The 27196-nt window shown below is 41.0% G+C and overlaps 1 protein-coding gene across 1 annotated transcript in view; it reads left to right on the top strand.

The window, feature by feature from the left end:
* LOC126424661 (uncharacterized) overlaps positions 1 to 26992 on the top strand; it is a 46719-nt gene extending 19727 nt beyond the window's left edge. The window contains exons 3-6 of the mRNA XM_050087391.1: positions 1130 to 1198; positions 1938 to 1994; positions 16526 to 16582; positions 26876 to 26992. Of these exons, the coding sequence (XP_049943348.1) occupies positions 1130 to 1198; positions 1938 to 1994; positions 16526 to 16582; positions 26876 to 26992 (300 nt within the window). The remainder of the gene's footprint in view (positions 1 to 1129; positions 1199 to 1937; positions 1995 to 16525; positions 16583 to 26875) is intronic.
* The last annotated feature ends 204 nt before the right edge of the window (positions 26993 to 27196 follow it).

The following is a 27196-nucleotide window of genomic DNA, read 5'->3' as shown; positions in this document are numbered from 1 at the left end:
AAACATGGACGGTAAATAGTTTGGACAAGAAGAGAATAGAAGCTTTCGAAATGTGGTGCTACAGAAGAATGCTGAAGATTAGATGGGTAGATCACATAACTAATGAGGAAGTACTGAACAGGATTGGGGAGAAGAGAAGTTTCTGGCACAACTTGACCAGAAGACGGGATCGGTTGGTAGGACATGTTCTGAGGCATCAAGGGATCACCAATTTAGTATTGGAGGGCAGTGTGGAGGGTAAAAATCGTAGAGGGAGACCAAGAGATGAATACACTAAGCAGATTCAGAAGGATGTAGATTGCAGTAGGTACTGGGAGATGAAGAAGCTTGCACAGGATAGAGTAGCATGGAGAGCTGCATCAAACCAGTCTCAGGACTGAAGACCACAACAACAACAGTTAGATTATGCACTGTGGTTTGTGGATGAATACATATTTCCTACCTCAAAATGTTAGATGCTGACTACCAAGACAGCATTCGGATATCAAGTGTAGACTGTCAGACCAGCGCAGTTTGGTCTCTATGTGCAGAGGCAGGTGCACCAACGCCTGGATTTGGCAGTGGCTCCTCCTGGCTCCACAGGCCATGAAAATCTGAGCATTTCTTCAGTATTTGACATTTAGGAATCAGCCCCATGCGACTAAGCCATCTGTATACCTGCTACTGACTACCTCAAGAATCTGGATATGTGAGGTCTCTAAATACATAGCTATGGATGGTACAAATTGCCATTTTGGCATCTTCAGAGACAAACTTGGCGCAGTACAGGAATGGCTTGAGTGCCATTTGGTCAGATACATTGCCACATCCGTGAGACATTCCTAGCTGCTGGTATGCAGGAGGATCGATTTCAGAACCACCATCTCTGCTGACATTGTTGTGGTAGGAGGAGTGATGACTGGTCATGTGATTCCAACCCTTGTCACACCAGGGCTGATCGTGCAGTTCAGTGACCAGTGCCTGCAGTCTGGCAGTGGCCTAATTATTGTTCTGGGCTCTGTCTTCTATTCCAAGTTCTCTTATAACTTTGTCCCATTGTATTATGTAATGAATGGTATAATTAACTACTTTCATGTCTGTATTTTCCATTGAGTGTCTGTATGATCTCACATTGTTTTCTTACCTGTAGATATTGACTGACTCCTACTGGCGACCACTTGAAGAATTTGAACAAATTGACATTAAACAAGACAATGTTGTAAGTATATGTGTATGTAAAGACTTAACGTGTTATTGATTAAGCTAAATTAAGTTATTAATGAAAGACTGTTCCATTTGATGATGTATCCCTTATTTAGATCTTTGACTTGTTTCGGACTTCACATCGAAGCCATTTCCAAGCGGATCCGAAGTGCACATGCACTCTCTGTGTGGCAGTACTGCAAGATACAAGTCACTCAAAGTTTCTCGGTCAATGTGTATTCTCCCTGGTGTTCTCTGATGTGATTTCATTGATTTTCCTATAAAAGAATGCAACAGTTTGACAGAGAAACTTTGAGTGACTTAAATGTTGCAGTACTGCCACACAGAGAGTCCATGCATTTCTGATGCACTGATGTCCTGCACATGTAGGGAGAAAAACTGGTTGAAGACCTAAATGAAGAATCCATCACCAGCTGGAATTACTTTTCATTAATTGAATCTACAAAAAGTTCCTTTACTTTACACCTATGGCAAAAAAAAAGAAAAGAGAGAGAGAGAGAGAGAGAGAGAGAGAGAGAGAGAGAGAGAGAGAGAGAGAGGAGAAGAAGAAGAAGAAGAAGAAGAAGAATTGTGACCACAGACGTAAAGTAAAGGAAATTTATTCTATATACATGTCACTGTTTTATTCGCGACAGTGTCACAGCTTGTGGAAGTGAATCTAAAGTTGCGAAACAACAGACATTTCTAAACATGGAAAACTGGTAAATTAATGAAATACATGTTATCTTTTAAAGGAATGGGAAACTCCTGATGGTTTTGATGTGTGTGACCCACTACATGTTCAGAAAGAGGTAAGTAAAGTCTTATTTAAATTATTCCCTTCTGTGTAATGTCAATATAACTCTCATTATTAATAATGTAAGCAGATTGACACTAGTCATAATTGGCTGTTTGTATATTCTTTACAGAAATAGCCTGCAGTTGTTGCTTCTGCCTGTTAATGTATAAATTGTATTGGTTCACATCACTGAAGGCCCTCTTTAGTTGATGAAGGGACTAACAGAACATGGTGTCTGAATAGCTGGATGAATATCTTGCTGTACTCCATTTTGTAATGCCTCATGATCCGACAACAACCTTTTCACTTTGCGCAGGCGCAACACCTCGAATGATTGACTGATCTGGCCTCGTAACTGTAACCAGTATGGCCTTTCTCTGGTGGTACTGTGCTGAAAGCAAGGGGAAACAATGGCCATTATTTTTCCAAACTGTGTACAGTTCTTCTATAGTGTTAACCCTCAAGTGAACACATCTATGTGTAAAGTGCGCCAACCACAAATGACATTGTCTTGTAACATTCCATTATTGTTTTACGGTTTTAAGCCCCTACATATTCCTTCATTATTTCTTCATCTAACACAGTTAAGTTGTATTGTCATATGTCCAAATGTGCAGCAGTATTACAAAAAAAGAAGCAGCGAGCTAGATGACAAAAACTGTACAATCCATGCAAGAAAATGACCCAGATTCTGACCTAACAGCACAATCCCACTCTGAGATAATTAATAATCAAACAAGTGTTTGGCAGGGGTCTGATGCAACTGCACTGTTTAACACTCTGAGTGAGTAATTTCTATGGTGTAACACTTGTGTGCGGCAACATAATAGTACAATGGAAGTTTATTTTATTATTGTTTAATTAAACAGATTTAGCTTATGTAAGTTTATTTTATCATTATTTAGTTAAGCTAAGATTAAGCTGTGCATATGCTCATACACTATGTGATTGAAAGTATCCGAACACCCCCAAAAACATACATTTTTCATATTAGGTGCGTTGTGCTGCCACCTACTGCCAGGTTCTCTATATCAATGACCTCAGTAGTCATTAGACATCATGAGACAGCAGAATGGGGCACTCCGCAGAACTCATGGACTTCGAACGTGGTCAGGTGATTGGGTGTCACTTGCATCACACATCCGTATGTGAGATTTCCACACTCATAAATATACCTGGATCGCCTGTTTCCAATGTGGTAGTGAAGTGGAAATGTGAAAAGGGACATGCACAGCATAAAAGCGTACAGGCCGACCTTCTCTGTTGACTGACAGAGACCACCGACAGCTGAAGAGGGTCGTAATGTGTTATAGGCAGATATCTATCCAGACCATCACAAAGAAATTCCAAGCTGCATCAGGATCCACTGCAAGTACTATGACATTTAGGTGGGAGATGACAAAACTTGTATTTCATGGCCGGGCCGCTGCTCATAAGCCACACATCATACCAGTAAATGACAAACGACGCCTTGCTTGGTGTAAGGAGAGCAAACATTGGACAATTGAACAGTACAAAAACATTGTGTCGAGTGATAAATCACAGTACACAGTGTGGCGATTTGAAGGCAGTGTGTGGGTATGGCAAATGCCCAATGAACATCATCTGCCAGCGTGTGTAGTGCCAACAGTAAAATTCAGAGGGGCTGGTATTATGATGTGGTCGTGTTTTTCATGGAGGGGGTTTGCACCGCTTGTTGTTTTGCATGGCACTATCACATCACAGGCCTACATTGATGTTTTAAACACCTTCTTGCTTCCCACTGTTGAAGAGCAATTCAGGGATGGCAATTTCATCTTTGAACACAATTGAGCACATGTTCATAATGTACAACCTGTGGCAGAGTGCTTGCATGACAATAAAATCCCTGTATTGGACTGACCTGCGCAGAGTTCTGACCTGAATCATATAGAACACCTTTGGGATGTTTTGGAACGCCGACTTTGTGCCAAGCCTCACTGACTGACATTGATACCTCTCCTCAGTGCAGCAGTCTGTGAAGAATGGCTTGCCATTCCCCAAGAAACCTTCCGGCACCTGATTGAACATATGCCTGCGAGAGTGGAGGCTGTCATCAAGACTAAGGGTGGGCCAACACCATATTGAACTCCAGCATTGCCAATGGAGGGCACCACAAACTTGTAAGTCATTTTCAGCCAGATGTCTGGATACTTTTGATCACATAGTGTACATGTTTTCCTTGGTAACATAAAAACAGCTATCCTTTACATGTGTACAAAGTATGCTGCATGCCAGTTCATGTTATGAAAATCAGTGCACCTACTCGAGGGTTAAATGATGATGGCATCCTCTTGGGTAATATAGTCCAGAGATGTGGGAACCGTGCAGGGGTGTAATGTTACTAGTGAAAAGCAAATCTGGTATTCTGTGGGATGGAATGTGGAGTGTTAACCCTTAACTGGGTAGATAGGTTATACAAATTAAAAAGGGAAATGAATAGGTTGACTATAAATATATTGGGTTTAATAAAATTTGGTGGCAGGAGGAACATGACTCCTGGTCAGATGCGTACAGATTCATAAATAAAAAATAAAATATGGGTAATGCAGGATTAGAGCTAATAATGAATAAGAAAATAGGAATGAGTAAGCTTCTGATAGTAGGAAAAAGAAGAGAAGGAAAATTGTTAGAGAGTGTGGACTGCAGCAAAGGAATGAAAGAGGATCTTGCTTGGTAGCATTTATGCACAGAACATAATTTAATAATTGCTAACACTTGGTTTAAGCATCATGTAAGAAGGTTTTATATATGGAAGAGACCTGAATACTGGGAAGTTTTGGGCTGATTATATAACTGTAAGACAGAGATTCCAGGCATGTCTAGTTGCATATGTGGTCTATGAAATTACAGAGGTGGGACTTGGGTAATGCAGTATCTGTGGCTGTCGGGTTGGGTGCACTTTAAAACACACATGACAGCATTCACGCTGCCGCATTTGCTACAGCCACCAACACGGCTTGAGGGCAGTGCCACAAATGCTTATGCTGCTGCCGATGATACACAAGTATCTCCCTTCTGGAGCTCCAGTGGCAGATTAACTGAAGTTCAAACATCGATGCACAGAACCTATTTTGTGTGTTTGCCATTTCATAACATTTACAGACTTTCATAGCGATCAGGTTTCGTCATCTATGGACATTAACGGACTGTAAATCTTTGTATCTGTACATATGTTAACATTCAAATCTACTGTTAGCAACAGACACTGCAACTACAGCAAACAAAATTATGTATTACTTTTATTTTTTGATGTTAGATGTAAAATAAATTAATGTCTGAATTCTAAGTCCACAAACCGCATCTGATCCTTGTTCCTGTATCCACTAAAGAACTATAAAGTAGGTGAAGAGAGTTACAACAGGTAAATTGAAAGAACTAGAAATTATTGAATGTTTCATGGGAGAATTCGACAAAGTTTGGCTGAAACAGAGGAAGACAGTGCAATATAAGATAAATGGGTATCTTCAAGAGATGAAGTAATGAAGGGTACTGGGAATCAAATAAAAAAAGGAAAGGGTCCATTATAAATCCTTGGATAAGAAGGAGACACTGAATTTATTTGTTGAAAGGAGAAAATATAAAAACGCAGCACATGAAGTAGAGATCTCTAAAACATGAGTTTGGCCAAAGTGCAAAGAGGCTAAACAGAACTTGCTAGAAGACAAATGCAAGTCAGTAGAAGCATACAAAACTAGAGAAAAGTTAGGTAACTGGCAATAGGAAAATTAGTGAGACCTTTGAAGGAAAGGGCAGCAACTATGTGATGATGATGATGAGCTCAGGTGGGAAGTCATTGTTAAGTAAAGAAGGGAGAGGTGTAAGGTGGATGGAATATATAGAGGGCTGTAAAAAGAAATTTGCAGGCAATATTATAGAAAAAAGAAGTAGATGACAATAAGATGAGAGAAGAAGTTGATAAATCACTGAAAGATCTGAGCCCAAACAAAGCGCTGAGAGTAGATGTTCTCTCAGAATTATTGAGACCCTTGCTAGAGCCAGCTGTAATGAAATTATTCCACATGGTGTGCAAGATACATGAGACTTGCAAAACACCCTCACACTTCAAGAAGAATATAATAATTTCAATTCCACAGAAGGCAGATACCGATAGATATATTACTAAAACAGTGAGTTTAATAAATTGCAGTGGCAGAATATTGACATGAATTATTTAGAGAAGAATGGAGAAACTTGTAGAGGCAAGCTTGGGAAAGATCAGTTTGGAATTCTGGAGAACTGTTGGAATACAGAAATCAGTACTGACCCTACTTTAGCAAAGGATCTTGCCTGGAACATGAGTAAATTCTAATCACATGTAAAAAACTTTTCACCTGTAACTGGTCTATTTCTTGAGATACTTATCTGAAAAGATCTAAATTGGGCTTCACACTCCCATCTCATGGTGTTTAGTTCCTTGATGGCAAGAACCCACAAAGCTGAAAGCCTGTAATCATCGCCTCTGTTGAAAATACATTTGTTCTTAGAGATCTCAACTGCTTTGCAGTCTTTCCATTTATAAATAACTAGTCATTTATCTACAGCTACACCATGTATGTGTTTGACACATATATTGAACACACCTCCTACTACTCATCTCTTCTTCCCACCTTAATCTTTCTGTCTCCTCCTCCCCACTATGTCTCTTCATTTCCTCCTTCCGATCTCTTTGTCAATTTCCTCCACACCCTCTCTCTGGCCATAACTTCCTTCTCCTTCCCTCTGACCATATTCTCCTCTCCTCTCTCTTTCTCTCTCTGCCTCCCCCTCTTTATTTTCCACTTATCCACTATGCCTTCCATCTGCCTCATGTGCCTCCCATCACTCTGTCCATCCCCTCCTCCATCCTCCTCAACCTGTCTGCAGCCTTGTGTATTGACACATGTAGCCCCTGCAGCACCATTCAATAAAGCAGGCTGATACTACTACTGCAACACACTTGTCATGCAGGACAGCCTTTGTGTGGGGGCTGGAAAGTCATTTCTTGCCCCCAATGCGTATGCTGTCTGACAAAACAGACTTATTTGCAAGGCCGATACTGTTCCCACACAAGATGCCCATTGTACAGGGTGGCCTATATATCAAGGGCTTGCTAGGAGGTTATTAACCCCTCAGTGCTGATACTCCTGGGGGCTACTGCTCCTGTACCAAATTCCATTGAAATCGATCCAGGAGTTGGGGAGGAAATCCTGTACATACATGTAAGTCATATACTCTGCTTTATATAACTAGCTTTTTTCTCACAGCTTCTTCCACATGTATGTTCCACACAATACTGCCCACATCTCCCTTCTCTGCTTCCGCCTCTTCCTCTGTCACTTGTTCCACCCCATCCTTCTACCTCTATCTCCTTCTCCCCCCCCCCCTCTCTCTCTCTCTCTCTCTCTCTGTTCATCTGCTCCTTCTCCTCCTCTGCCCCCCTCGTCCCCCTCTCTCTTACCATCCTGTCCTCCCCCTCTCTCTGTACACTGCCTCCTCCCCCTCTCTGTCCATACCCTCCTCACCCCTCATACCATCTCCTCCTCTGCCTCACTCTGACCATCACCTCCCACTCTCTCTGTACATCTCCCCCTCTCTCTTTGAGTGCCCACCGGATCCCTCTCTCTGTTCATCTCCAGCCCCTCTCCATGGTATCCATCTTCTCCTCCCCACACTCTCTTTATCCTCCTTTCTGACTGTATTCTTCTCCTCATCCCTCTGTCTCTGTCCCTACACTTCCTCCCTCTTCTCTTGACTCTCTATCTTCCTGTCAGTCCCTCCATCCAGTCTGATGCTATTGCAACATAACATGCCTGTCATACAGGGTAGCCTATATGTTGGGGGCTGGTTAATTGCTTATTGCCCCTGACATATAGGCTGCCATGCAGATCACGTCAATAAGGCAGGCCCGTACAACTTCAACACAGCATGTCTGTTGTGCGGGGCTGCATACATATTGGGGGCTATAAAACAGTTTCTTTCCCCTGGAATGTAGGCTGCCCTACAAAACAGATTGATCAGGCAGCTGGTAGACTTCCTAAACAACATGTCACTCATGAAGAGACAGGCTACACACCAGGGACTGGAGAAACACGTTTCATGTTTATGTCTCATCTGTTCTCCTGTTGGAGCTAAGAGGTTGTAAACCCCACAGCACTGTTACTAGTGAAGTTTGCTGTTCCGGTGTCACATTTGGTTGAAATTTATCCAGGAATATCGGAAGAGATTCTGGACACACACACACACACACACTTGCACTTTCTCTCTCTGCTTTATGAGAATGTAATAACAACTAGCCTTTCCCCAGCAGCTTTGCATGCATACATGTATATTACATATAATGCACACATCACTTCCTCCGCCACACTCTTGGTCCATTTTCTCCTGTCCCCTATCTGCTAACTCCTCGTAACCTCACTTACTGCCCATCTGTTCCCCCTCCTATGCTCATTTTGCCATCCGCCGTCCACCTCTTCCTTTCCTTCTCCGTCTCCGTCTCCCTCCATCCCATGCATAATGCAGGTAGGGAGGTAGAGAAGAGCAATTAATGGCCAGAGTGAATGGGTTGGAGCTCGGCCCACAGAAGTGTTCAATACATATTATACACATCTCCTCTTCCTCCCCCTCTCTGCCCACCTCCTTCTCTCCACAACCTCAGTGTCCAGCACGGCACTTTCCTCTCTGTGACCATTGCCTCTCCCCTATCACTGTGCGTCTCCTTCTCTTCTCTTCTCTTCTCTTCTCTTCTCTTCTCTTCTCTTCTCTTCTCTTCTCTTCTCTTCTCTTCTCTTCTCTTCTCTTCTCTTCTCTTCTCTTCTCTTCTCTTCTCTTCTCTTTTCATGGTCCATTTCCTCCCCACTCCCCTCTCAGTTCGTTCCTCTCTCTTCCCAGCCTATATGGTAGGGGCTGGGAAACTCTTGTGTCCCTCTGATGTGTAGACTGCATTGCAAAGCAGGTCAGTAAGGCGAGCCGATACTATTCTCACACCATCTGCCAGTCATGCAAAGCAGCCAATATTCCTGGGGCTGGAAAAAAACACTTTTTGCTTTGCTCCTATTGGATCTAGGAGGTTATAAACCACACAGAGCTGATACTCATAAGGCCTGCTGTTTCTTTGACATACTTCATTGAAGTTGATCTAGGGGTTTGGAAGGAGATCCCAGACATGCACACCTCTGCTGACTTTGCCCGTGTGTGTGTTCGCCAAATGCCAGCCTGCTGTCCCTTTCTATCCATCTCTTGTTTGTACGGTGTATATGCATAGGCCACCTTCAGAGCTTACTTATTCCAACATGTATTTGGTCAGAAAATCATTTTACCTTTGCTCTCTGCATTGCAACCACTGGACTGTAGACTGCGACAGTAGGAATTAATGAAAGATTTAATTGCCATAGAGATAGCATATATGGAGGTACAACATCAGTAATGCAGGCATTAAAATGCAGTACAAGTAATTGTAAGGGTTCATTTATTTACAGTAAGATTTCCGTGTGTACAGTGTTCTTCATTACCCCTCTTGGTGCAAAGATAAATACATTGCACAGCGAGCTCACTCTACATCATGTGGCATATAGTGTCCATGTGAGAAACACTGTGGTGATAGCTCATCTCCACAGTAATGAATCATCTGTCCTTGAGCCTTGTGTATCATTATTACAAATGTTAGTCATACTATAAATTGAAGTTTGTGATGTGTGAAGTTGGCATTAGGGGTATGGTTGGTATGAAAACAGTTTTTTCCTCCCCCTTTCCTGTTGAGAAGATAGCAGCCTCAATCACATCAGCCAGCATTTGTCTCACACACATAGCTGTGTTCCATTGCAAAGGTGTGGGGCATCAAGGTCTCTAAGTAATGTTATTGATGCACTGATTTTCAATGCAAGGTAGTATGGCAGCACACCAGCAGGATCAAGAAAACTCGGAAACTCTGTGGGAAACTTTACAGCATCCTTGGCTTCAGCCACTGTATCAGTAGACATACATTCAGTAACCTCTCCCACTAATAGAAGTAGTACTGTTCTGTTGATATCATACATAGTGTCATTTCCAGGCCCATGAATGGCCTGTTTTTTTAACCTCACCATACTGTAACAGTTATTTGCTTTATCTGGACAGACGAATGCAGTTTATGAGCTCCACAATGGAAGATATCACAGTGCGAAATTCATATGTCAGGTGTACGTTGTCAGTTATGTCGACAGGAACTCGTCCTTCACCAATAGCTAATAATTGTTCTGAGAACACTTGTGCGCTATAATCCATTACATATAATCTCATGTTTAGTTTCATCAATAATTTCTGCACCTGGCTCTATAAATATGAAAGTCTTACAAATGCATCATTTATAGGAGTAGAGTTTTTGACGATCAGCAACATTTGATGAAAGCCTCCACACAGGAACACCACCCATCATTTTGTGGTTACACCTAACATCTCTCAAAGTTAAGTCCAGCACTCATTAGCATTCTTGTGTGTCATTGAGTCCTCATCCCACTATTACTTTGTATATCTGCAGTAATGCCACATGACAGCTGGCGTTACTTACATTGCACGATAGATATTCTTGTTGTGCTGTGTCAAGTGGTAAATTGGGTGTGGAGTGGATTGTCTTTCCTCCTCCTCTTAAGGTTGCATGTTGGCAACGGCAAGTGAAACCTCTCTGTTGCCCATACTTCAGCCAGAATTAAAATTGGTAGGAATGTTTTTGGTGTGCCTCCTGGTGCATTGAGGAAATAATGCCATGCAATCCGTAATAATGCCATAGACCTGCTTCTGGCCATTATTAAATTGCGGTCTCTTGGCTACAACAAAAGCATGCAAATTGTTGATGTTGTAATGTGTAATGTGTATGCATTCTGCCTCCACAAAATGTTGGTTGCATTATGGAGCTGGCAGGCTAAGTTAATGTTTTATTGCATTTGGCCAGATATTCGTCCTCTAGGATAATAGCATTTTGTTTCAAAAAGTATGGTCGAAGCATAACAGTGTCTGTATGACCGTCTCTGAGAAAAGCTGCAAGTATGTCCTCATTCATTGCCTCTTTATATTTCTGCCATAGTACGGTTGGACTGCTTGGTGCTGGTCATTAGTATTATAGCAAAAAAAGTCCTTATGGAATATGGCATGGAGACCAACTTGGACAGTGCATTGTGTTATCCCAGTGATTGTCTCCTTCAGTTAATCCCAACTTACGATGTGCCTCTTGATACATTGAGCACATTCTGCCATTGACTGTTTGCAAGTCCATGAAACTATTTGCTCTGCAAAGAATGTGAAGAAAGAGTCTGAGGAACTAACATTCAACATTATTTGGGTACACTGCGTACACTCTTGCTAATGCATCACTCTTGACATCATCATTTTCTGGCACATGTGTACCAAATTTTCTCCTGTGGATAAGTTTCTCTGATGTGTGCCACTTGTAATACTTACATAGTGTCAAATACACTGTTAATATTTTGTGTGGAGGGTTATTGACATTGTGGGAACAGTTTCTTTCATGTCCATTTTCCAAATGCATGGGGAGATGTATGGCCGAAGGATGACGTTCATCAGTGGGAATCCTTAGATGCGCAAAAATGCCTCATTGTTTCTGATGTCATACCCGTCTAGTACTGCATCATTTCATCAGTGTTACACTCATTGCAAACATCAAATACAGCCATGTTATTCCCATTATTAATATATTTACTTACGTATTTTATTGACTTAAACCTGGTGCAGTGCTTGACATTGATGTGTGCACCGAACATTTTTGTTAGGATTAGGGAATATAGCACAATACTGGTTGTTAATTTCCACTTGTATGTGGCTGCATGTGTATGTAGTCGATGTGAACCTTCTGTCGTCTCGTTATTGGCATATGTTGAGTGGATACCCATCACATCCATTTATCGCTTCCTTTATCAATGGTTGCAGATATTTTTTGGTGCACTGTTCATCCATCAACTCAGGTGAATAAGGTCTGATGCGTCACGTGAACTGTGGATCATATGCTTTGTTAACAAATCAAATAGGTTATGATTCTGTGTGGGTTCCGGTAACTCGGAGCATATGACATTATAGATTTATGTTGAATTTTGCACATCAACCAGAGTGTGTTATGTGAGTGAGGTAGTCCTCACGTGTGCCACTTGACTTTGTGCATCCAAAATCAGATCAATCCAAAAATATGGCCCTTTTGTTAAAACTCCAAAAAGTCTCACCTGTTTCTGCCTAAATACTCTCACAAGTATGTCATAATGCTCACTTGGAATTTGCCCATTGGTGAGTACGTTCCTCACCTCTAGCCATTGTGGACTGCAAGTGAATGTTGTGAATAAATTCAGTCTCCTGTATCTCCTCAGTTAACTCGTCGCATCCTGGGTGTATTTATGTATTTGCCTAGGACTGACTGTGAATGTCGAAGGAAGTATCAGTACTGCACCGCTGTTTTTTACATTTCTGTCATAATGCGACAACATCTTTAAAGTGTACATATTCCTCAACATGTAATTGCTGTTGATTGAGATGGATGTATGGGAGGTGCTCATTCTCGATTTTTCTATATATGTCAACCACGAATGTATGGAACAGTTGCCAACAATTTAGTATGCGGTTGTACCTGTTCTCTCAAACCATTATACGGTATATGTAAAACTGCATAGTTGACACTTTTTTATTTGTTGATTGACCAGTTGATATAACCTCCATAATATTGAACTGGTACCTGCCCTTACGATGACGGAAAATCACTGGATATTGCTGGCTGTCATACAATCTGTGAGTTTCCAAAATGTGACATAGAACAGTCCTGTGGTGCTATAGAATGATGTTACAGTGCTCAACACTGTTATTTGTGATTACCTTTGTTGTCTCAACTTCTTGAGGTGCGTTTCACCTGGATTCATGTTCACCTGATGGCTGTCGATCTGCATGTGTCACAACTTAGTAACCATCCATTGGTATTCATTTGAGAGTGATCATAAACTGATTGGTGTGATTGTTATACTGATGGAATGTGTTTTGAAACACCGACGCTTCTTGTGCATGGAATGTATGCACACCTTGTATTTGTTTTCAGTTCACCGTTGCCTGGGAAGTATAATTGCAGGTAGTTTGGTTGATGGTTGTGTGATGGCAGTGGAGAACTGGCCTTGTAGTAGATCTGCCCCTGTACAGTAAATGTTGGAAAATTAGATTGGTTACAACCTATATGCCAAAAGACTTCATCTGAAAGTAAGTGCTGTACTTTCTAATGCTGTGCAGCAAATCTTTCGATTTTCATGTAGTACCTAATGTGTAATTAAGAAGCTCTGTTGGTAATTGTAGCATCCAGTCTAGTTTTATTTTCCCATTCTTGCAGCGTAGGCCAGGAGTTTCTGCCAGAAACTTCTTTCTCTGGCAATCTACACACAGTGCATTTAGTTTTCCAATTTTAATAGATTAATACTTTGAGTAATTTTTATGGGAATTGTAATGGAAGCCTTCCACTGATAAGGTGTGATGTGAATTGCACACTTGCATATGTGGAAGGGGTTGGGAAACTGTTGTGTGCCCTGAATGTGTAGGCTGCACTGCAAAACAGGGTGGTAAGGCAGGCTGATGCTGTTCACATACAGTTGACCTGTCGTGAAGGGCAGCCTATCGCCAAGGGCTGGATAATATACTTTTTTGCCCATATCTCTGCTGTTATTGAAGCTAGGAGGTTATAAACTCTGTAGTGCTGATACTGGTGATGCCAGCTGTTTCTGTGATATATTTGGTGGAAATCAATCCAGAAGTTTGGGAGAAGATCACAGACCTACTCACATACTCTCTGTTTTATATATATATATATATATATATATATATATATATATATATATATATATATATATATATATATATATATATATATATATATATATATATATATATATATATATATATATATATATATATATATATATATATATAAAAGGCAGATGTATTCTTTGGCTTGAACTTGTAAGTTCTGGAGATCTATTCCCGTGGTCGCAGTCATTCTGATGTTCTTCAAATGTGGATGTCATACATTGTTTTAAACATTGTGCAACTTGAGCTATTTAATAAGTTTTTCACTGTCCTTAGAGTTATGCAGATATGAGGTGCTATCCAAAATTTGTGGGATGGTGCTACCGTCTGTTGAAAACCTTACCTTTGCACTAACAGTCACCATCACCCTTGAAGTAGTTCCCATCTGCACGTACACACCGATCCCAGTGCTTCTGCCGCTGGTCAAACATTTTCTGGAAGTCCTGTTCTTTGAGGATGTTTATCACCACCAGCGATGCTTCTTGAATCCTCTCTAGAGTGTTGAACCGATGGCCTTTCAACTTGAGTTTCAGTTTTGGGAATAGCGCGAAGGTGCAAGGTGCCAAATCTGGCGAGTACAGTGGGTGGGGTACAACTGCCATGTTGTTTTTTGCAAAAAGGTCCTGGTGAGCAAGGACATGTGACAGGGTGCATTGTCGTGATGCAGCAGCCAGTTCTCTTGACGCCAAAGTTCGGGCCGTTGTCACTGCATATTTTCACGTAGCAATCTCAAAACGTCACAGTAGGTCACGGAATTCACTGTTTGATTGGGTTGAACGAATTCTTTGTGCACAATTCCCTTGGTATCAAAGAAAATTATGATCATGCTCTTCACTTTGCTTTTCACCTGTCTCGCTTTTTTGGGTCTTGGAGAGCCAGGGCTCTTCCACTGGGACGATGTTTGCTTTGTCTCTGGGTCATAACCATAAATCCGGCTCTTGTCGCTGGTGATAACCCGTGACAAGAAGGTTGGATCATCAGATGCGGTCTGACGAATGTCCGTGCACACTTCAACACACTGTGCCTTCTGATCGGCAGTCAAGATCCTTGGCACAAATTTTGCGGCAACACGATGCAGGCCCAATCCATCAGTCAGCATTCGTTGACTTGTCCCATAACCAATACCCACTTCATCCACAATGTCTCGAATGGCTCGACATCGATCCACACGAACCAATTGTTGAAGTTTGGCAACAATGTCTGGAGTTGTGTGGCTAATGGGCCTTCCAGTGTGAGCATCACCCACGACGTCTGTACGGCCGGCTCTGAAGCGAGTGTGCCACTCAAACACACGTGTACAGCTCATGCTCTGTCCCCCAAACACTTGCTGAATCATTGCAAGGGTCTCTGAAGCACTTTTCCCGAGATTCTCAAAGAATTTGATACACACGCGGTGTTCTGTTCGCGGATCCATCATAAAATTGCCACACGCCAAACACAGAGTATAATGGAAATCACTGTGGACACGCAATACATCCTCCCAGCTGAATGCCACTCCACACACTGACTCAACTGATATGCAGCTCTCGCCACCTAGTGGCCTACTTTCCAGATGGCAGCACCAATTCTGAAAATTTTGGATCCCCCCTCATATATACTTAGCTGCAGCCTAATGTCAAGTGATGAACACACCTGCACATGCTCTGAGAAAATGTTTCTGGCTCATTGGTGAAGTAAAAACTTATATGGGTGCCAACCACAACAATCTGCCTTGTATCTGCAAAGTTTCAAGAAGCATAGTCTTTCTGCTGCCATCTCCTGGCGTGTCACAGCCTGTACTCTCACACAGGCATTGGCAGCAGCAGGCACCACTAGTATAAAAAGAGTTAATGGTTGCCCCACTTTCTTGCTCACCAGCCATCACTGATCTGTGAGGTCTCTCTCACTTGTTGTTTCTGAAGTGGGCTGTCGTAGAGGAAACAGGGGAGAATACACTTGCATCTAGCAACAGTTCAGGTATTAAACCCAATGTATGTCCCCTAGACAGTGGGTAGTCGGTAAACACAATAATATGGAGGGCACATATTCTTCTGCTCTTAGGACAACACTTCATAAGTGTAGTGTTGGTGAGCTTGAGACCAAACTAGCAACAGATGTTATAATGAGAGCTGTCAGTCTCTCCTATCACCTCGGAACTAATAGAATATACATTCATAGTGGTTGAATTGTCTCGGCCTTGTATTGACTAGAAATAAGAAATTTATTTTGCCAAGGAACTTAAATTTCACTCTGTATGTACAGATTTAATGTGTTATTGATGAAGTTATATTAACTTATTAACAAAAGGCTGCTCCAGTTGCTGATGTATATCTTATTTAGGTCCTTGACCTGCGTCAGACTCCACATCGAGGCCATTTACAAGTGCATCTGAAATGCATTGACTCTGCATGTGACGGTAGTGCAAGATTTAAGTTGTTCAGAGTACCTCCATCGGAATTTACCTTCTCTGGTGTAGCTTCATTGATTTGCCCCCAGAAGAGGATAACGCACTAACATAGAAACCTCGACTGGCTTAAATCTTGCAGTGCTGCCGCACAGAGAATGCATGTATCTCCGATCCTCTTTGATAATGTCCTGGATGTGAAGGCCAAAAGTGCTTGAAGACCTGAATGAAGACTACAACAGTGACTGGAGTGGCTTTTCATTAAATAACTGTACGGTTGTGGAATAACAACATTCTCTAAACATGGAGAATTTGATGAAGTAATTAAATACACATAATTTTTTTTATAGGAATGGGGAATTTTTGAAGATCTTGATGCCTGTGACTCACTACAGCTTAAGGAGGAGGTAAAGAAAGTCTTATTTAAATCATTACCTTCTGTGTAATCTAAATGTAATTCTCATTATTAGTATTGTAACGAGATTACGGGGAGACATATATGAAGTTGCAATGCTTCGGGAAAAAAAAAGAACCAAAGTTTTCAAGGCAATGTAACTAAATTTGGCATAGTTGTTAAGGAATATTAAGTGGAAACACACATGCGTTTCCATGCTTATTGAAGTTATACAGTTTTAATTACAAACAGTTGGAACTTTTTCAACAAGGAGAGTGCAAATGTTTCTTTTTAAAACAATGTGTCAGAAATAAATTAATATATTTTTGTACAATGTTTGATATACCATTATTACAAATATCTGTGGAACAAAATATTGATATCTTCTTTTGCTAGATTTTTAAAGCTCTCCAAATTTCTGTGAGGAAAAAATATACCAAATCTTAGGGCTTCTCTCTTACACAAATGCCTTACTACTGTAGTAAATGAAAATTCCTTAGAGAGTATGTTTCACTATAGTATTGACCAATTGCACGCCAAATTTAAGTATTATAATGACAGTGGTTTGTGAGGAGAAGGTACATAAAATGGCCAAAATGTGAGTTAGAGGAAACCTGAATCAAAAATTTGACCGTGTTTGTATTAGGCCTTGCCTTATCTAGATGAATCTGTGCTAACCATACACATTCTCCTCCACATCCTCAAGCAGTCTTTCCTGTGCATGTCCTCTTCTGTTATCTTGATTTTCAGATTAAGTAACAATAATGTCAGCTGCATCAATTCTCCTGTAATCAATTTCCTTCAGTATTGACAATTTGAAAGTTCCAGGATGAAATCCTAGCCTCTGTAAAGTCCATAGACTGCCAAGATTAGTACAGTGAAATACTAAACAAGCATCACACGCTGCAATTTCAAAAGCAGTTGGGGAAACAAATGTCTTTGGGCATGGTTTTCAAGTCAGAGAGTTGTAAGTTTCATTAGAATTTTGAATTTTTCCATGTACGCACTTTAGTAGAAGTTCTGGATAGGCTAAACACCAAAATATTCCCTACTTTGTGACTGTGTAAACTCACAAGAAAACACTGCAGGAATAAATTATACGAGGAAATACAGAACAACAAAGGGGTGTGGCATTGTGCAAGCTTTTGTTAATTACATTTTGATCACACTTATTAGTGGAATTGGAACATAATATTAAGGAACTGAAATTTCAGTATCATGTTGTGATGAAGATCTAATAAAATTTTTTCTCACTTTCGGTTGCTTTCACATATTTACCCCCTTAACACTAGTCATAATTGGCTGTTTGTGTATGCTTTATGAAAGTAGCCTGAAGTGGTAGCTTCTGTCTGTTAATGTGCTCACGTCACTGAAGACTTTCCTCCATTATAAGACAAGCAGGACCTGATGTGTGAGTGGATGAATATCTTGCTGTACTTTATTTTACAGTCCCTCATGAACCATATACCTAGCCAAGGTGAAGTGTCACTGCTGTACTATATGTGCAACATCAACAGAGGGGTCTCTGTGGAGTGGTTCCTGTAGAGGGCAGCAGCATTTTCAGTAGTTGCAGGGTCAGTAGTCTGGATTATCGATCTGACCTTGTAACATTAGCAACTAAGACCTTCCTGTGTTGGTATTGTACATGACTGAAAACAGTGGGAAATTACATCTGTTATTTTTTCTGAGGGCAAGAAGTTATTCTGTATGCTTAAATGTTAACAGCATCCTTGGGGGTAAAATATTTCGTAGGAGTTTATTTATTTTATTTATTTATTTATTTATATACTTGTTCCATAGATCTGTACATGTGAGCAAGTCACTCAGATGTGGAACGTGTCAGTATACATAATAAAATACATAGAATAAAGACATTGTTATAGTATTAATAACAGTGCACAAAAGTCATACTTTTTAGCTTAAAAACTAGTCAACATAAATGTGAAGATAGCAGTTTCATATTTACGGCATTATTGCATTTATTTTAACCTTGAACAGTAATCAAAACTTCCCACTTTGGGTTTAAAAGTGACCCAAAAATGGAAATGAGAAAAACAGGAATTTTTACATTAGGGCATTATTACATTAGTTTAACAGTAAACGGTGTCAAAAAATTTAAAAACATCTTTCCAATCTGGGTTTTACTTATTTCTCTGAAAGAATTCCTCTAGTGAATAAAGTGAGGTCTCAAGTAAATAATTTTTCAAGCTACGTTTAAATACTGATGTACTACTCCTTATACTTTTGATGCTGTTGGGTAGGGAATTGAAAATTTTCGTTCCAGCATACTTTACCCCTTTCTGAATAAGTGTCAAGTTCTTTAACTCACAGTGGAAATCCTCTTTTCTTCTGGTGTTATGTCCATGATGTAGGCAATTCGTTTCATACAGAGTGGGGTTATTTATTATGAAGCACATCAGTGAATATATGTACTGAGATGTTGCTGTCAGTATTTCAAGTCGTTTAAAAAGATTTTGACATGAGGTTCGTGGGGGTACACCACAAATGATTCTTATTGCTCTTTTTTGTGCTGTGAGGATTTTCTTTGCGGCAGGTGTATTGCCCCAGAAGATGATGCCATAACACATGACTGAATGAAAATAGCCAAAGTAAGCTGACTTTGAGATGGTAATGTCATTGAAGCGTGACAGAATTCGTAAAGCAAATGTTGCCGACGTCAGCCCTCTCATTCGGATCCCTGGGCATGAACTACTCGTGACGATACCATTACTGGGGGGAAAGCAAAACTGGAATTATGCAGGTCAGTGTGCATGCTAGGCCCCTTAGTCAAGTGGCGAGTTAGAGAATTTAAAAAGAAAAATGGATAGGCTGAAGTTATATGTAGTGGAGATTACAGTAGTGCAGTGGGAGGAAGATTAGGATTTGTGATCAGGTGGATAAAGGTTTATAAAAACAAACTCAAGTATGTGAGAGTATTTATGCTGGAAAGAGTTGATAAGCAGTTGTTAGCATCCTACTTTGACACTAAATTTACACAACTTAGTTACAATATAATGGACACAGAGGACTTATGGACAGTGTTTTTTAAACTTATTGTATATCATGCTGTAGAGAAGTATGTGCCAAATAACTGGACTAAAGATGGAAAAAGCACAACATGGTTTAATAATAAAATTTGTAAAATGGTGAAGAAGCAGAGATTGTTGCACTCGTAGGCCAAAAAAGATCACAGAAATGTAAAAAGTTATTAAAAATTGGTGCGTCGGCATCAACGAGTCTTGAGTGGGAGTAATAAACAGTAAAAGTAAAGATGGAATTTTAAATTTTGCATTTACAAAATTGTTCATACAGGAGTGTTGGGAAGCAACCGAAAGAGTGGAAAACAAATAAATTGCAAGGTCCGAATGGAATCCCATTGTTGTTATACTGACAGTACTCTGTAGCACTGGTTCCTTACTTAGCTCGCATTTATCGTGAATCTCTTGCCCATCGCAAAGTTCCAAGCAATCGGAAAAAAGCGCATTTGTCTCCTGTACATAATAATCAAAAGAAGATGGACCTGTAAATTACAGACCTCTTAACATCAGTATGCTGCACAATTCTTGAACATACTCCAAGTTCCAATATAATTAATTTCTGTGAGACAGAAAAGCAACTGTCCACAAATAGCGTGGATTTAGAAAGTATTGCTTGTGTGTGAAACTCGAGATGTCATGCAAACATGGATGAAGGGCAATAACTGGACTCCATATTCCTAGATTTCTGGAAAGCATTTCATACGATGCCCCATTGCAAACTGTTAATGAAGGTCCAAGCATACAGGATAGGTTTGCAGATATGTGTGAGGCTTGAAGACTTTTCAACAGAGACAAGGATCTTGTTGGTAGAGCCACATGGAAGTGTTATAGAACCTCTCTTGTTCTCTTGATACATAAATGATCTGACAGATGGGGTGAGCAGAATTTCGATTTGGTGTGAGGGATTGTAGCTTCCGCTAAATGTAGAAAAATGTAAATTAATGCAGGGGAATAGAAAAAAACAATCCTGTAATATTTGAATACAGTATAGCAATGTGCTGCTTGTCACAGCAACGTCAATTAAATATCGAGGCATAACCTCGCAAAGCGATACGAAATGGAACTAGCATGTAAGGATGGTAGCACGGAAGGTGTGTGGTCAACTTTTATTTATTGGGAGAGTTTTAGAAAAGTGTAGCTCATATATAAAAGACAGCAATGGTTCAAACCCACATCCGGCTACCCTGGTTTAGGTTTTTCATGATTTCCCTAAACCGCTTCAGGCAAATGCCAGGATGATTCCGTTTAGAGGGCACAGCTGATTTCCTTCCCTAATCTGATGGGACCGATGACCTTGCTGTTTGGTCCCCTTCCCCAAATCAACCAATAAACCAATCTATAAAGGAGGCTGCAAACAGAACACTTGTGCTACCTGTTCCTATGTATTGCTTGAGCATTTCAGATCATCACCGGGTCAAATTAAATGAAGACTTTGAAGCAATTCAGATGCGTTATGCTAGATTTGTTACTGGTAGGTTCAACCAACATGAGTCTTATGGACTTGAATTCAAATAGGAATGGCTGGAGGGAAGACAAAATTTTTTTGCTGAAACATTATTTGGAAAATTTAGAGAATAGGCAGTTGCAGCTGACTGCTGAACAATTGTATTGCGGCAAGTGTACTTTTTGCATAAGGACGAAGAAGATAGGATAAGAGAAATTAGGGCTTGTTTGGATGCATGTAGTGGTTTTTCCCTTTGCTCCATTTGTGAGTGGAATGGGAAGGGCAATGTGTAATGGTGGTACATGTTCCTACATTGCTCCAGAATCCACAAGTTTTTCCATTCTTCTGTAAAGAATTCATGTTAGTGTTGTGCAACCATGACTTATTAAACTGACAGTTCAGTAATTTTCACACCTGTGCGCAGCTACTTTCTTTGGAATTGGAATTACTATGTTCTTCTTGAAGGCTGAGGTTATTTCATCTGTCTCATACATCGTGAACACCAGATGGAAGAGTTTTGCCATGGCTGGCTCTCCCAAGGCTATCAGGAGTTCTGATAGAATATCAAATCCTTGGGGTCATGTTTTGACTTAGATCTTGCAGAGCTCACTCAAATTCTTCTCCCAATATCATATCCTCTTCATCTAAGCCCACTTCCTTTTCCATATTATTACCTTCAAGTTCATCCCCCTTCTATAGACCCCACTATATACTCCTTCCAGCTTTCAGCTTTCCTTCTTTGCTTAGCACTGGTTTTCCTTCTGAGTGTTAGATATTCATTCAGCTGCTTCTCTTTACCCCCACGGGTTTTTACATTTTCCTGTAGGCAGTATCTATTTTTCCCCCTAGTGAAATATGTTTCTAAATCCTTACATGAGTCCTCTAGCCATTTCTACTTAGCCATTTTCACTTCCTATCAATCTCATTTTTTAAATGTTTGAATTTCATTTCACCTGCTTCATTTCCTGCATTTTTAAATATTCTCCTTTCATCTATTAAATTCAATATCTCTTGTGTTATCCAAGGATTTCTACTAGACCTTGTCTTTTTACCTATTTGATCCTTTGGTGCCTTCACTATTTTATCCCACAAAGCTATCCATTCGTCTTCTATGGTATTCCTTTCTTCTGTTCTAGTCAGCTATTGACCAATGATCAATCTGAAAGTCTCAGCAATCTCTGGTTCTTTCAACGTCTTCAGATCCTAGCTCCTTAATTTTATGCCTTTTTCCAATTTCTTCAGATTTAATCTACAGCTCATAACCAATAAATTGTGGTCAAAGTCCACATTTTCCCCAGGAAACGCCTTACAATTTAAAATGTGCTTTCTAAATCTCTGTCTAACCATCATATAATCAATCTGAAACCTTTCAGTGTCCCCAAGTCTCTTCCATGTGTACAACCTTCTTTCATGATTCTTAAAGCAAGTTTTAGCAATGATTAAATTATGCTTTGAGCAAAATTCTACTTGGCAGCTTCCTCTTTCATTCCTTTTCCCCAGTCCGTATTGAGCCACTATTTTTCCTTCTCTTCCTTTTCCTACTATCGAATTCCAGCCCCCCAATCACAATTAAATACTTGTCTCCTTTAACTGTCTGAATAATTTCTTTTATCTCATCATACGTTTCTTCAATCTCATCATCATCTACATATCTAGTTGGCACATAAACTTGTACTTCTGTGGCAGGCATGGTCTTTGTGCCTATCTTCACTATGAAAATGCATTCATTTTGCTGTTGGTAGTAGCTTACCCACATTCCTATTTTCTTATTCATTATGAAACCCATTCCTGCATTACCCCTATTTGACTCCATATTTATAACTCTGTGTTCACCTGACCAGAAGTCCTGTTCCTCTTGCCACTGAGATTCACTGATTACAAGCCCAGATCAGTCAGTGATCCAGGCAACAGTCTGCAACTATTGAAAAGGCTGCTGCCCCTCTTCAGGAACTACACATTTGTCTGGCCGCACAACAGAACTTCCTTTGTGGTTGCACCTACGGTATAGCTATCTGTATTGCTGAGGCACACAAGCCACCCCACTGACGGCAAGGTCCATGGTTCATGGCTCCTGCAGAGTCCTTATACACTCCTGGAAATGGAAAAAAGAACACATTGACACCGGTGTGTCAGACCCACCATACTTGCTCCGGACACTGCGAGAGGGCTGTACAAGCAATGATCACACGCACGGCACAGCGGACACACCAGGAACCACGGTGTTGGCCGTCGAATGGCGCTAGCTGCGCAGCATTTGTGCACCGCCGCCGTCAGTGTCAGCCAGTTTGCCGTGGCATACGGAGCTCCATCGCAGTCTTTAACACTGGTAGCATGCCCCGACAGCGTGGACGTGAACCGTGTGTGCAGTTGACGGACTTTGAGCGAGGGAGTATAGTGGGCATGTGGGAGGCCGGGTGGACGTACCGCCGAATTGTTCAACACGTGGGGCGTGAGGTCTCCACAGTACATCGATGTTGTCGCCAGTGGTCGGCGGAAGGTGCACGTGCCCGTCGACCTGGGACCGGACCGCAGCGACGCACGGATGCACGCCAAGACCGTAGGATCCTACGCAGTGCCGTAGGGGACCGCACCGCCACTTCCCAGCAAATTAGGGACACTGTTGCTCCTGGGGTATCGGCGAGGACCATTCGCAACCATCTCCATGAAGCTGGGCTACGGTCCCGCACACCGTTAGGCCGTCTTCCGCTCACGCCCCAACATCGTGCAGCCCGCCTCCAGTGGTGTCGCGACAGGCGTGAATGGAGGGACGAATGGAGACGTGTCGTCTTCAGCGATGAGAGTCGCTTCTGCCTTGGTGCCAATGATGGTCGTTTGCGTGTTTGGCGCCGTGCAGGTGAGCGCCACAATCAGGACTGCATACGACCGAGGCACACAGGGCCAACACCCGGCATCATGGTGTGGGGAGCGATCTCCTACACTGGCCATACACCACTGGTGATCGTCGAGGGGACACTGAATAGTGCACGGTACATCCAAACCGTCATCGAACCCATCGTTCTACCATTCCTAGACCGGCAAGGGAACTTGCTGTTCCAACAGGACAATGCACGTCCGCATATATCCCGTGCCACCCAACGTGCTCTAGAAGGTGTAAGTCAACTACCCTGGCCAGCAAGATCTCCAGATCTGTCCCCCATTGAGCATGTTTGGGACTGGATGAAGCGTCGTCTCACGCGGTCTGCACGTCCAGCACGAACGCTGGTCCAACTGAGGTGCCAGGTGGAAATGGCATGGCAAGCCGTTCCACAGGACTACATCCAGCATCTCTACGATCGTCTCCATGGGAGAATAGCAGCCTGCATTGCTGCGAAAGGTAGATATACACTGTACTAGTGCCGACATTGTGCATGCTCTGTTGCCTGTGTCTATGTGCCTGTGGTTCTGTCAGTGTGATCATGTGATGTATCTGACCCCAGGAATGTGTCAATAAAGTTTCCCCTTCCTGGGACAATGAATTCACGGTGTTCTTATTTCAATTTCCAGGAGTGTATAATTGTAAGACAGATTTTGAAACTAGATGTTAAACTGTAAGACATTTCCAGGGGCAGATGTGGGCTCTGACAATAATTTTTTGGTTATGAACTTCTATGTTTTAGGTAAGTTTAAAGGACCATATTGAGGTTTCAGGGGTTGCTATAGGCAATGTTTGACTGAAACAGGGAAGATTTGAAAGATGAAAGAGTGAAAACTATGGATCATCAAATAGTCAAAAAGACACGGAGCAGCAGAAATCTTTGGATAACACAGGAGATATTGTATTTATTTGAAAAAAAGAGAAAATGTAAAAATGCTGCAAACAGGGTATGTGAAAGTGGATACAGACATCAAAAAAGTAAGAATGCAGGACAAATGTAAGACTGTAGTAGCATGTGTATGTAGGGGAAAGATAGAGAACTGCCTGTAGGGAGAGTAAAGACAGCTTTGGAGAAAAGAGATGCAACTATATGAATATCGGTAGCTGAGATGACAAACCTGTTTTAACTGAAGAAAGGAGAGCTGAAAGGTGAAGAGAACATATAGAGGACTCTCTACAAGCGAAATCAACTTGAAGAAAATTTTGTGAAAGAGGAGAGGAAGTAGATGAAAACTAGATGACAAATATGTTACTGAAGAAGAATTTTACAGAGTATTGAATGACCAAAGTCAAAAGAAGGCCTGCGCAATAGATGATATTCCCTCAAAATTATTGAGCTTCATGGTAGAGCCAGCCCGAGGAAACTTGTCCACATGACGTGCAAGATATATTAAACAGGTGAAATATACCCACCCATTTCAAGAAGAATGTAATTATTCAAGTTCCAAAGAATGCAATTGTACTGTCAGTTTAATAACTCACGGTTGCAGAATACTGAGATGAATTATTTATTGAAGAATAGTTGTAGAGGTCAACCTTAGGGAAGTTCATTTTGGAATCCCAGGGAAATATAGGAATACAGAACACAATACTGGCTCTACATTAGCAAAAGATTTTGCCAAGAACACAAAAAAATTCAGTCCATACATAAAACAAGTTTTTTCTATAGTGGTATATATTTTGATAAACTTATCTGTGAAGGTTAAATTGACAGTTTCCACTTCCACGTCCTGGCAGTTACTTCCCTGATGGCAGGAATCCACGAAGGTGGAAGAATACAAACATCATCTGTATTGAAACTACTCTCATTCTTAGAAATTTCAACTGCTTCTCGAACTTTACGCTTATAAATAATGTGTTCTTTGGATAGTGCTTGTAAGTTATTAAAATCTATACTCTGGTTACACTCATGCTGGTGTTCCTATACCAGAGATTTCACATTTGGTTTTAAAACATATGTAGCATTCATACTGTGTAACCTGTTCTTTCACTGATCTCCAATTTTTGCTTATCTGCACCATACTACAGGCATATGTCACTTCATACACTGCTGAAAAGTGGAGGCAATGAAGCATGCCTATTCAAGCTCAAAAAAATATTTACTGTTTGTTGATACAACAAAATCTTCTCAGCTTACTGACCACAGCAATATGCAATGTGACCATAAAGTCTTGGGAGACATGTTCTCTGTACTCCCATCTCCTGGTGAAGAGTGTGTGTCATAGTCTGTCCCTTTTATGGCTGTCAGTGGCTGCAGGCACCTGCTTCAGAATGGTTTAAAGGCTGTATGACTTCCTTGCTCGCTGGCCATCATGGATTCATGATGTTGCTCCTAACTTATTGTTTCTGACGTGAGCCGCCAAAAAGCTGACATGAGAATATACATGCTTGCGTCTTGCACAGGACTGGGTATTAAAAAAGCATTTTGCTTGTAGCACAGCACTCCATACATTCATTGTCATTGAGCTTGAGATAAACCTTGCGGTTGATATTATAATGAGAGCTGTCAGTTTGTCCTGTCATCGAAAAACTAATAGGATATTCATTCATTGTGGCTGCATCTTCTCTGCCATTTATTGACTTGGAATAATAATTCTGTTTTACAAAAAGCCTTAAATTTCTTTGTGTTTATACATTTAATTTGTTTCTCCATCAGCATGTTATTTTCTTCCGGGGGCAAATCAACAAAGTTATATTGGAGAACACTGAAAGCTGATGGAGAAACTTTGAATGACTTAATTCTTGCAGAGTCGCCACAGTGAGAGAGCACGCATTTCAGATCTGCTTGAAAATTACCTGGATGCTAAAGATGAAACCGTGTGTGAACCTAAATGAAGAATACTTCAGCAGCTGGAGTGATCTTTTATTAAGTATACAGTTCCAAAACACTAGCACTCTGTAAAGATGGAGAAACTAATAAATTAATCAAATGCATATCATCTTTTACAGCAGTTGGAGATTCCAGAAGATATCGATGCCTGTGACTTACTAAAGGTGACGAAAGAGGCAAGTGAAGTCTCATTTATAGTATTTCCTTCTATGTCATCTAGATTTAATTCCCATTAGTAATAATGTAAGTAAGCAGATTAGCACTAGTCCTAATTGGCTGTTTGTATTGTGTACAGAAGGTGCTTGCAGTGTGAGTTCACCTGTTAATGCACGACTTAATTTGTTTCACATTTGTGAATGCTATGCTTAATGACTGGACAAACAGAACGTGATGTATGAGTGACTGGATGAATATCTTAATCTTCCTGTACTTGTAAGTTG

This window comes from Schistocerca serialis, chromosome 10, assembly GCF_023864345.2.
Source record: "Schistocerca serialis cubense isolate TAMUIC-IGC-003099 chromosome 10, iqSchSeri2.2, whole genome shotgun sequence".
Taxonomy (NCBI): Eukaryota; Metazoa; Arthropoda; class Insecta; order Orthoptera; family Acrididae; genus Schistocerca; species Schistocerca serialis.
This window is presented reverse-complemented; position numbering and strand designations above follow the sequence as displayed.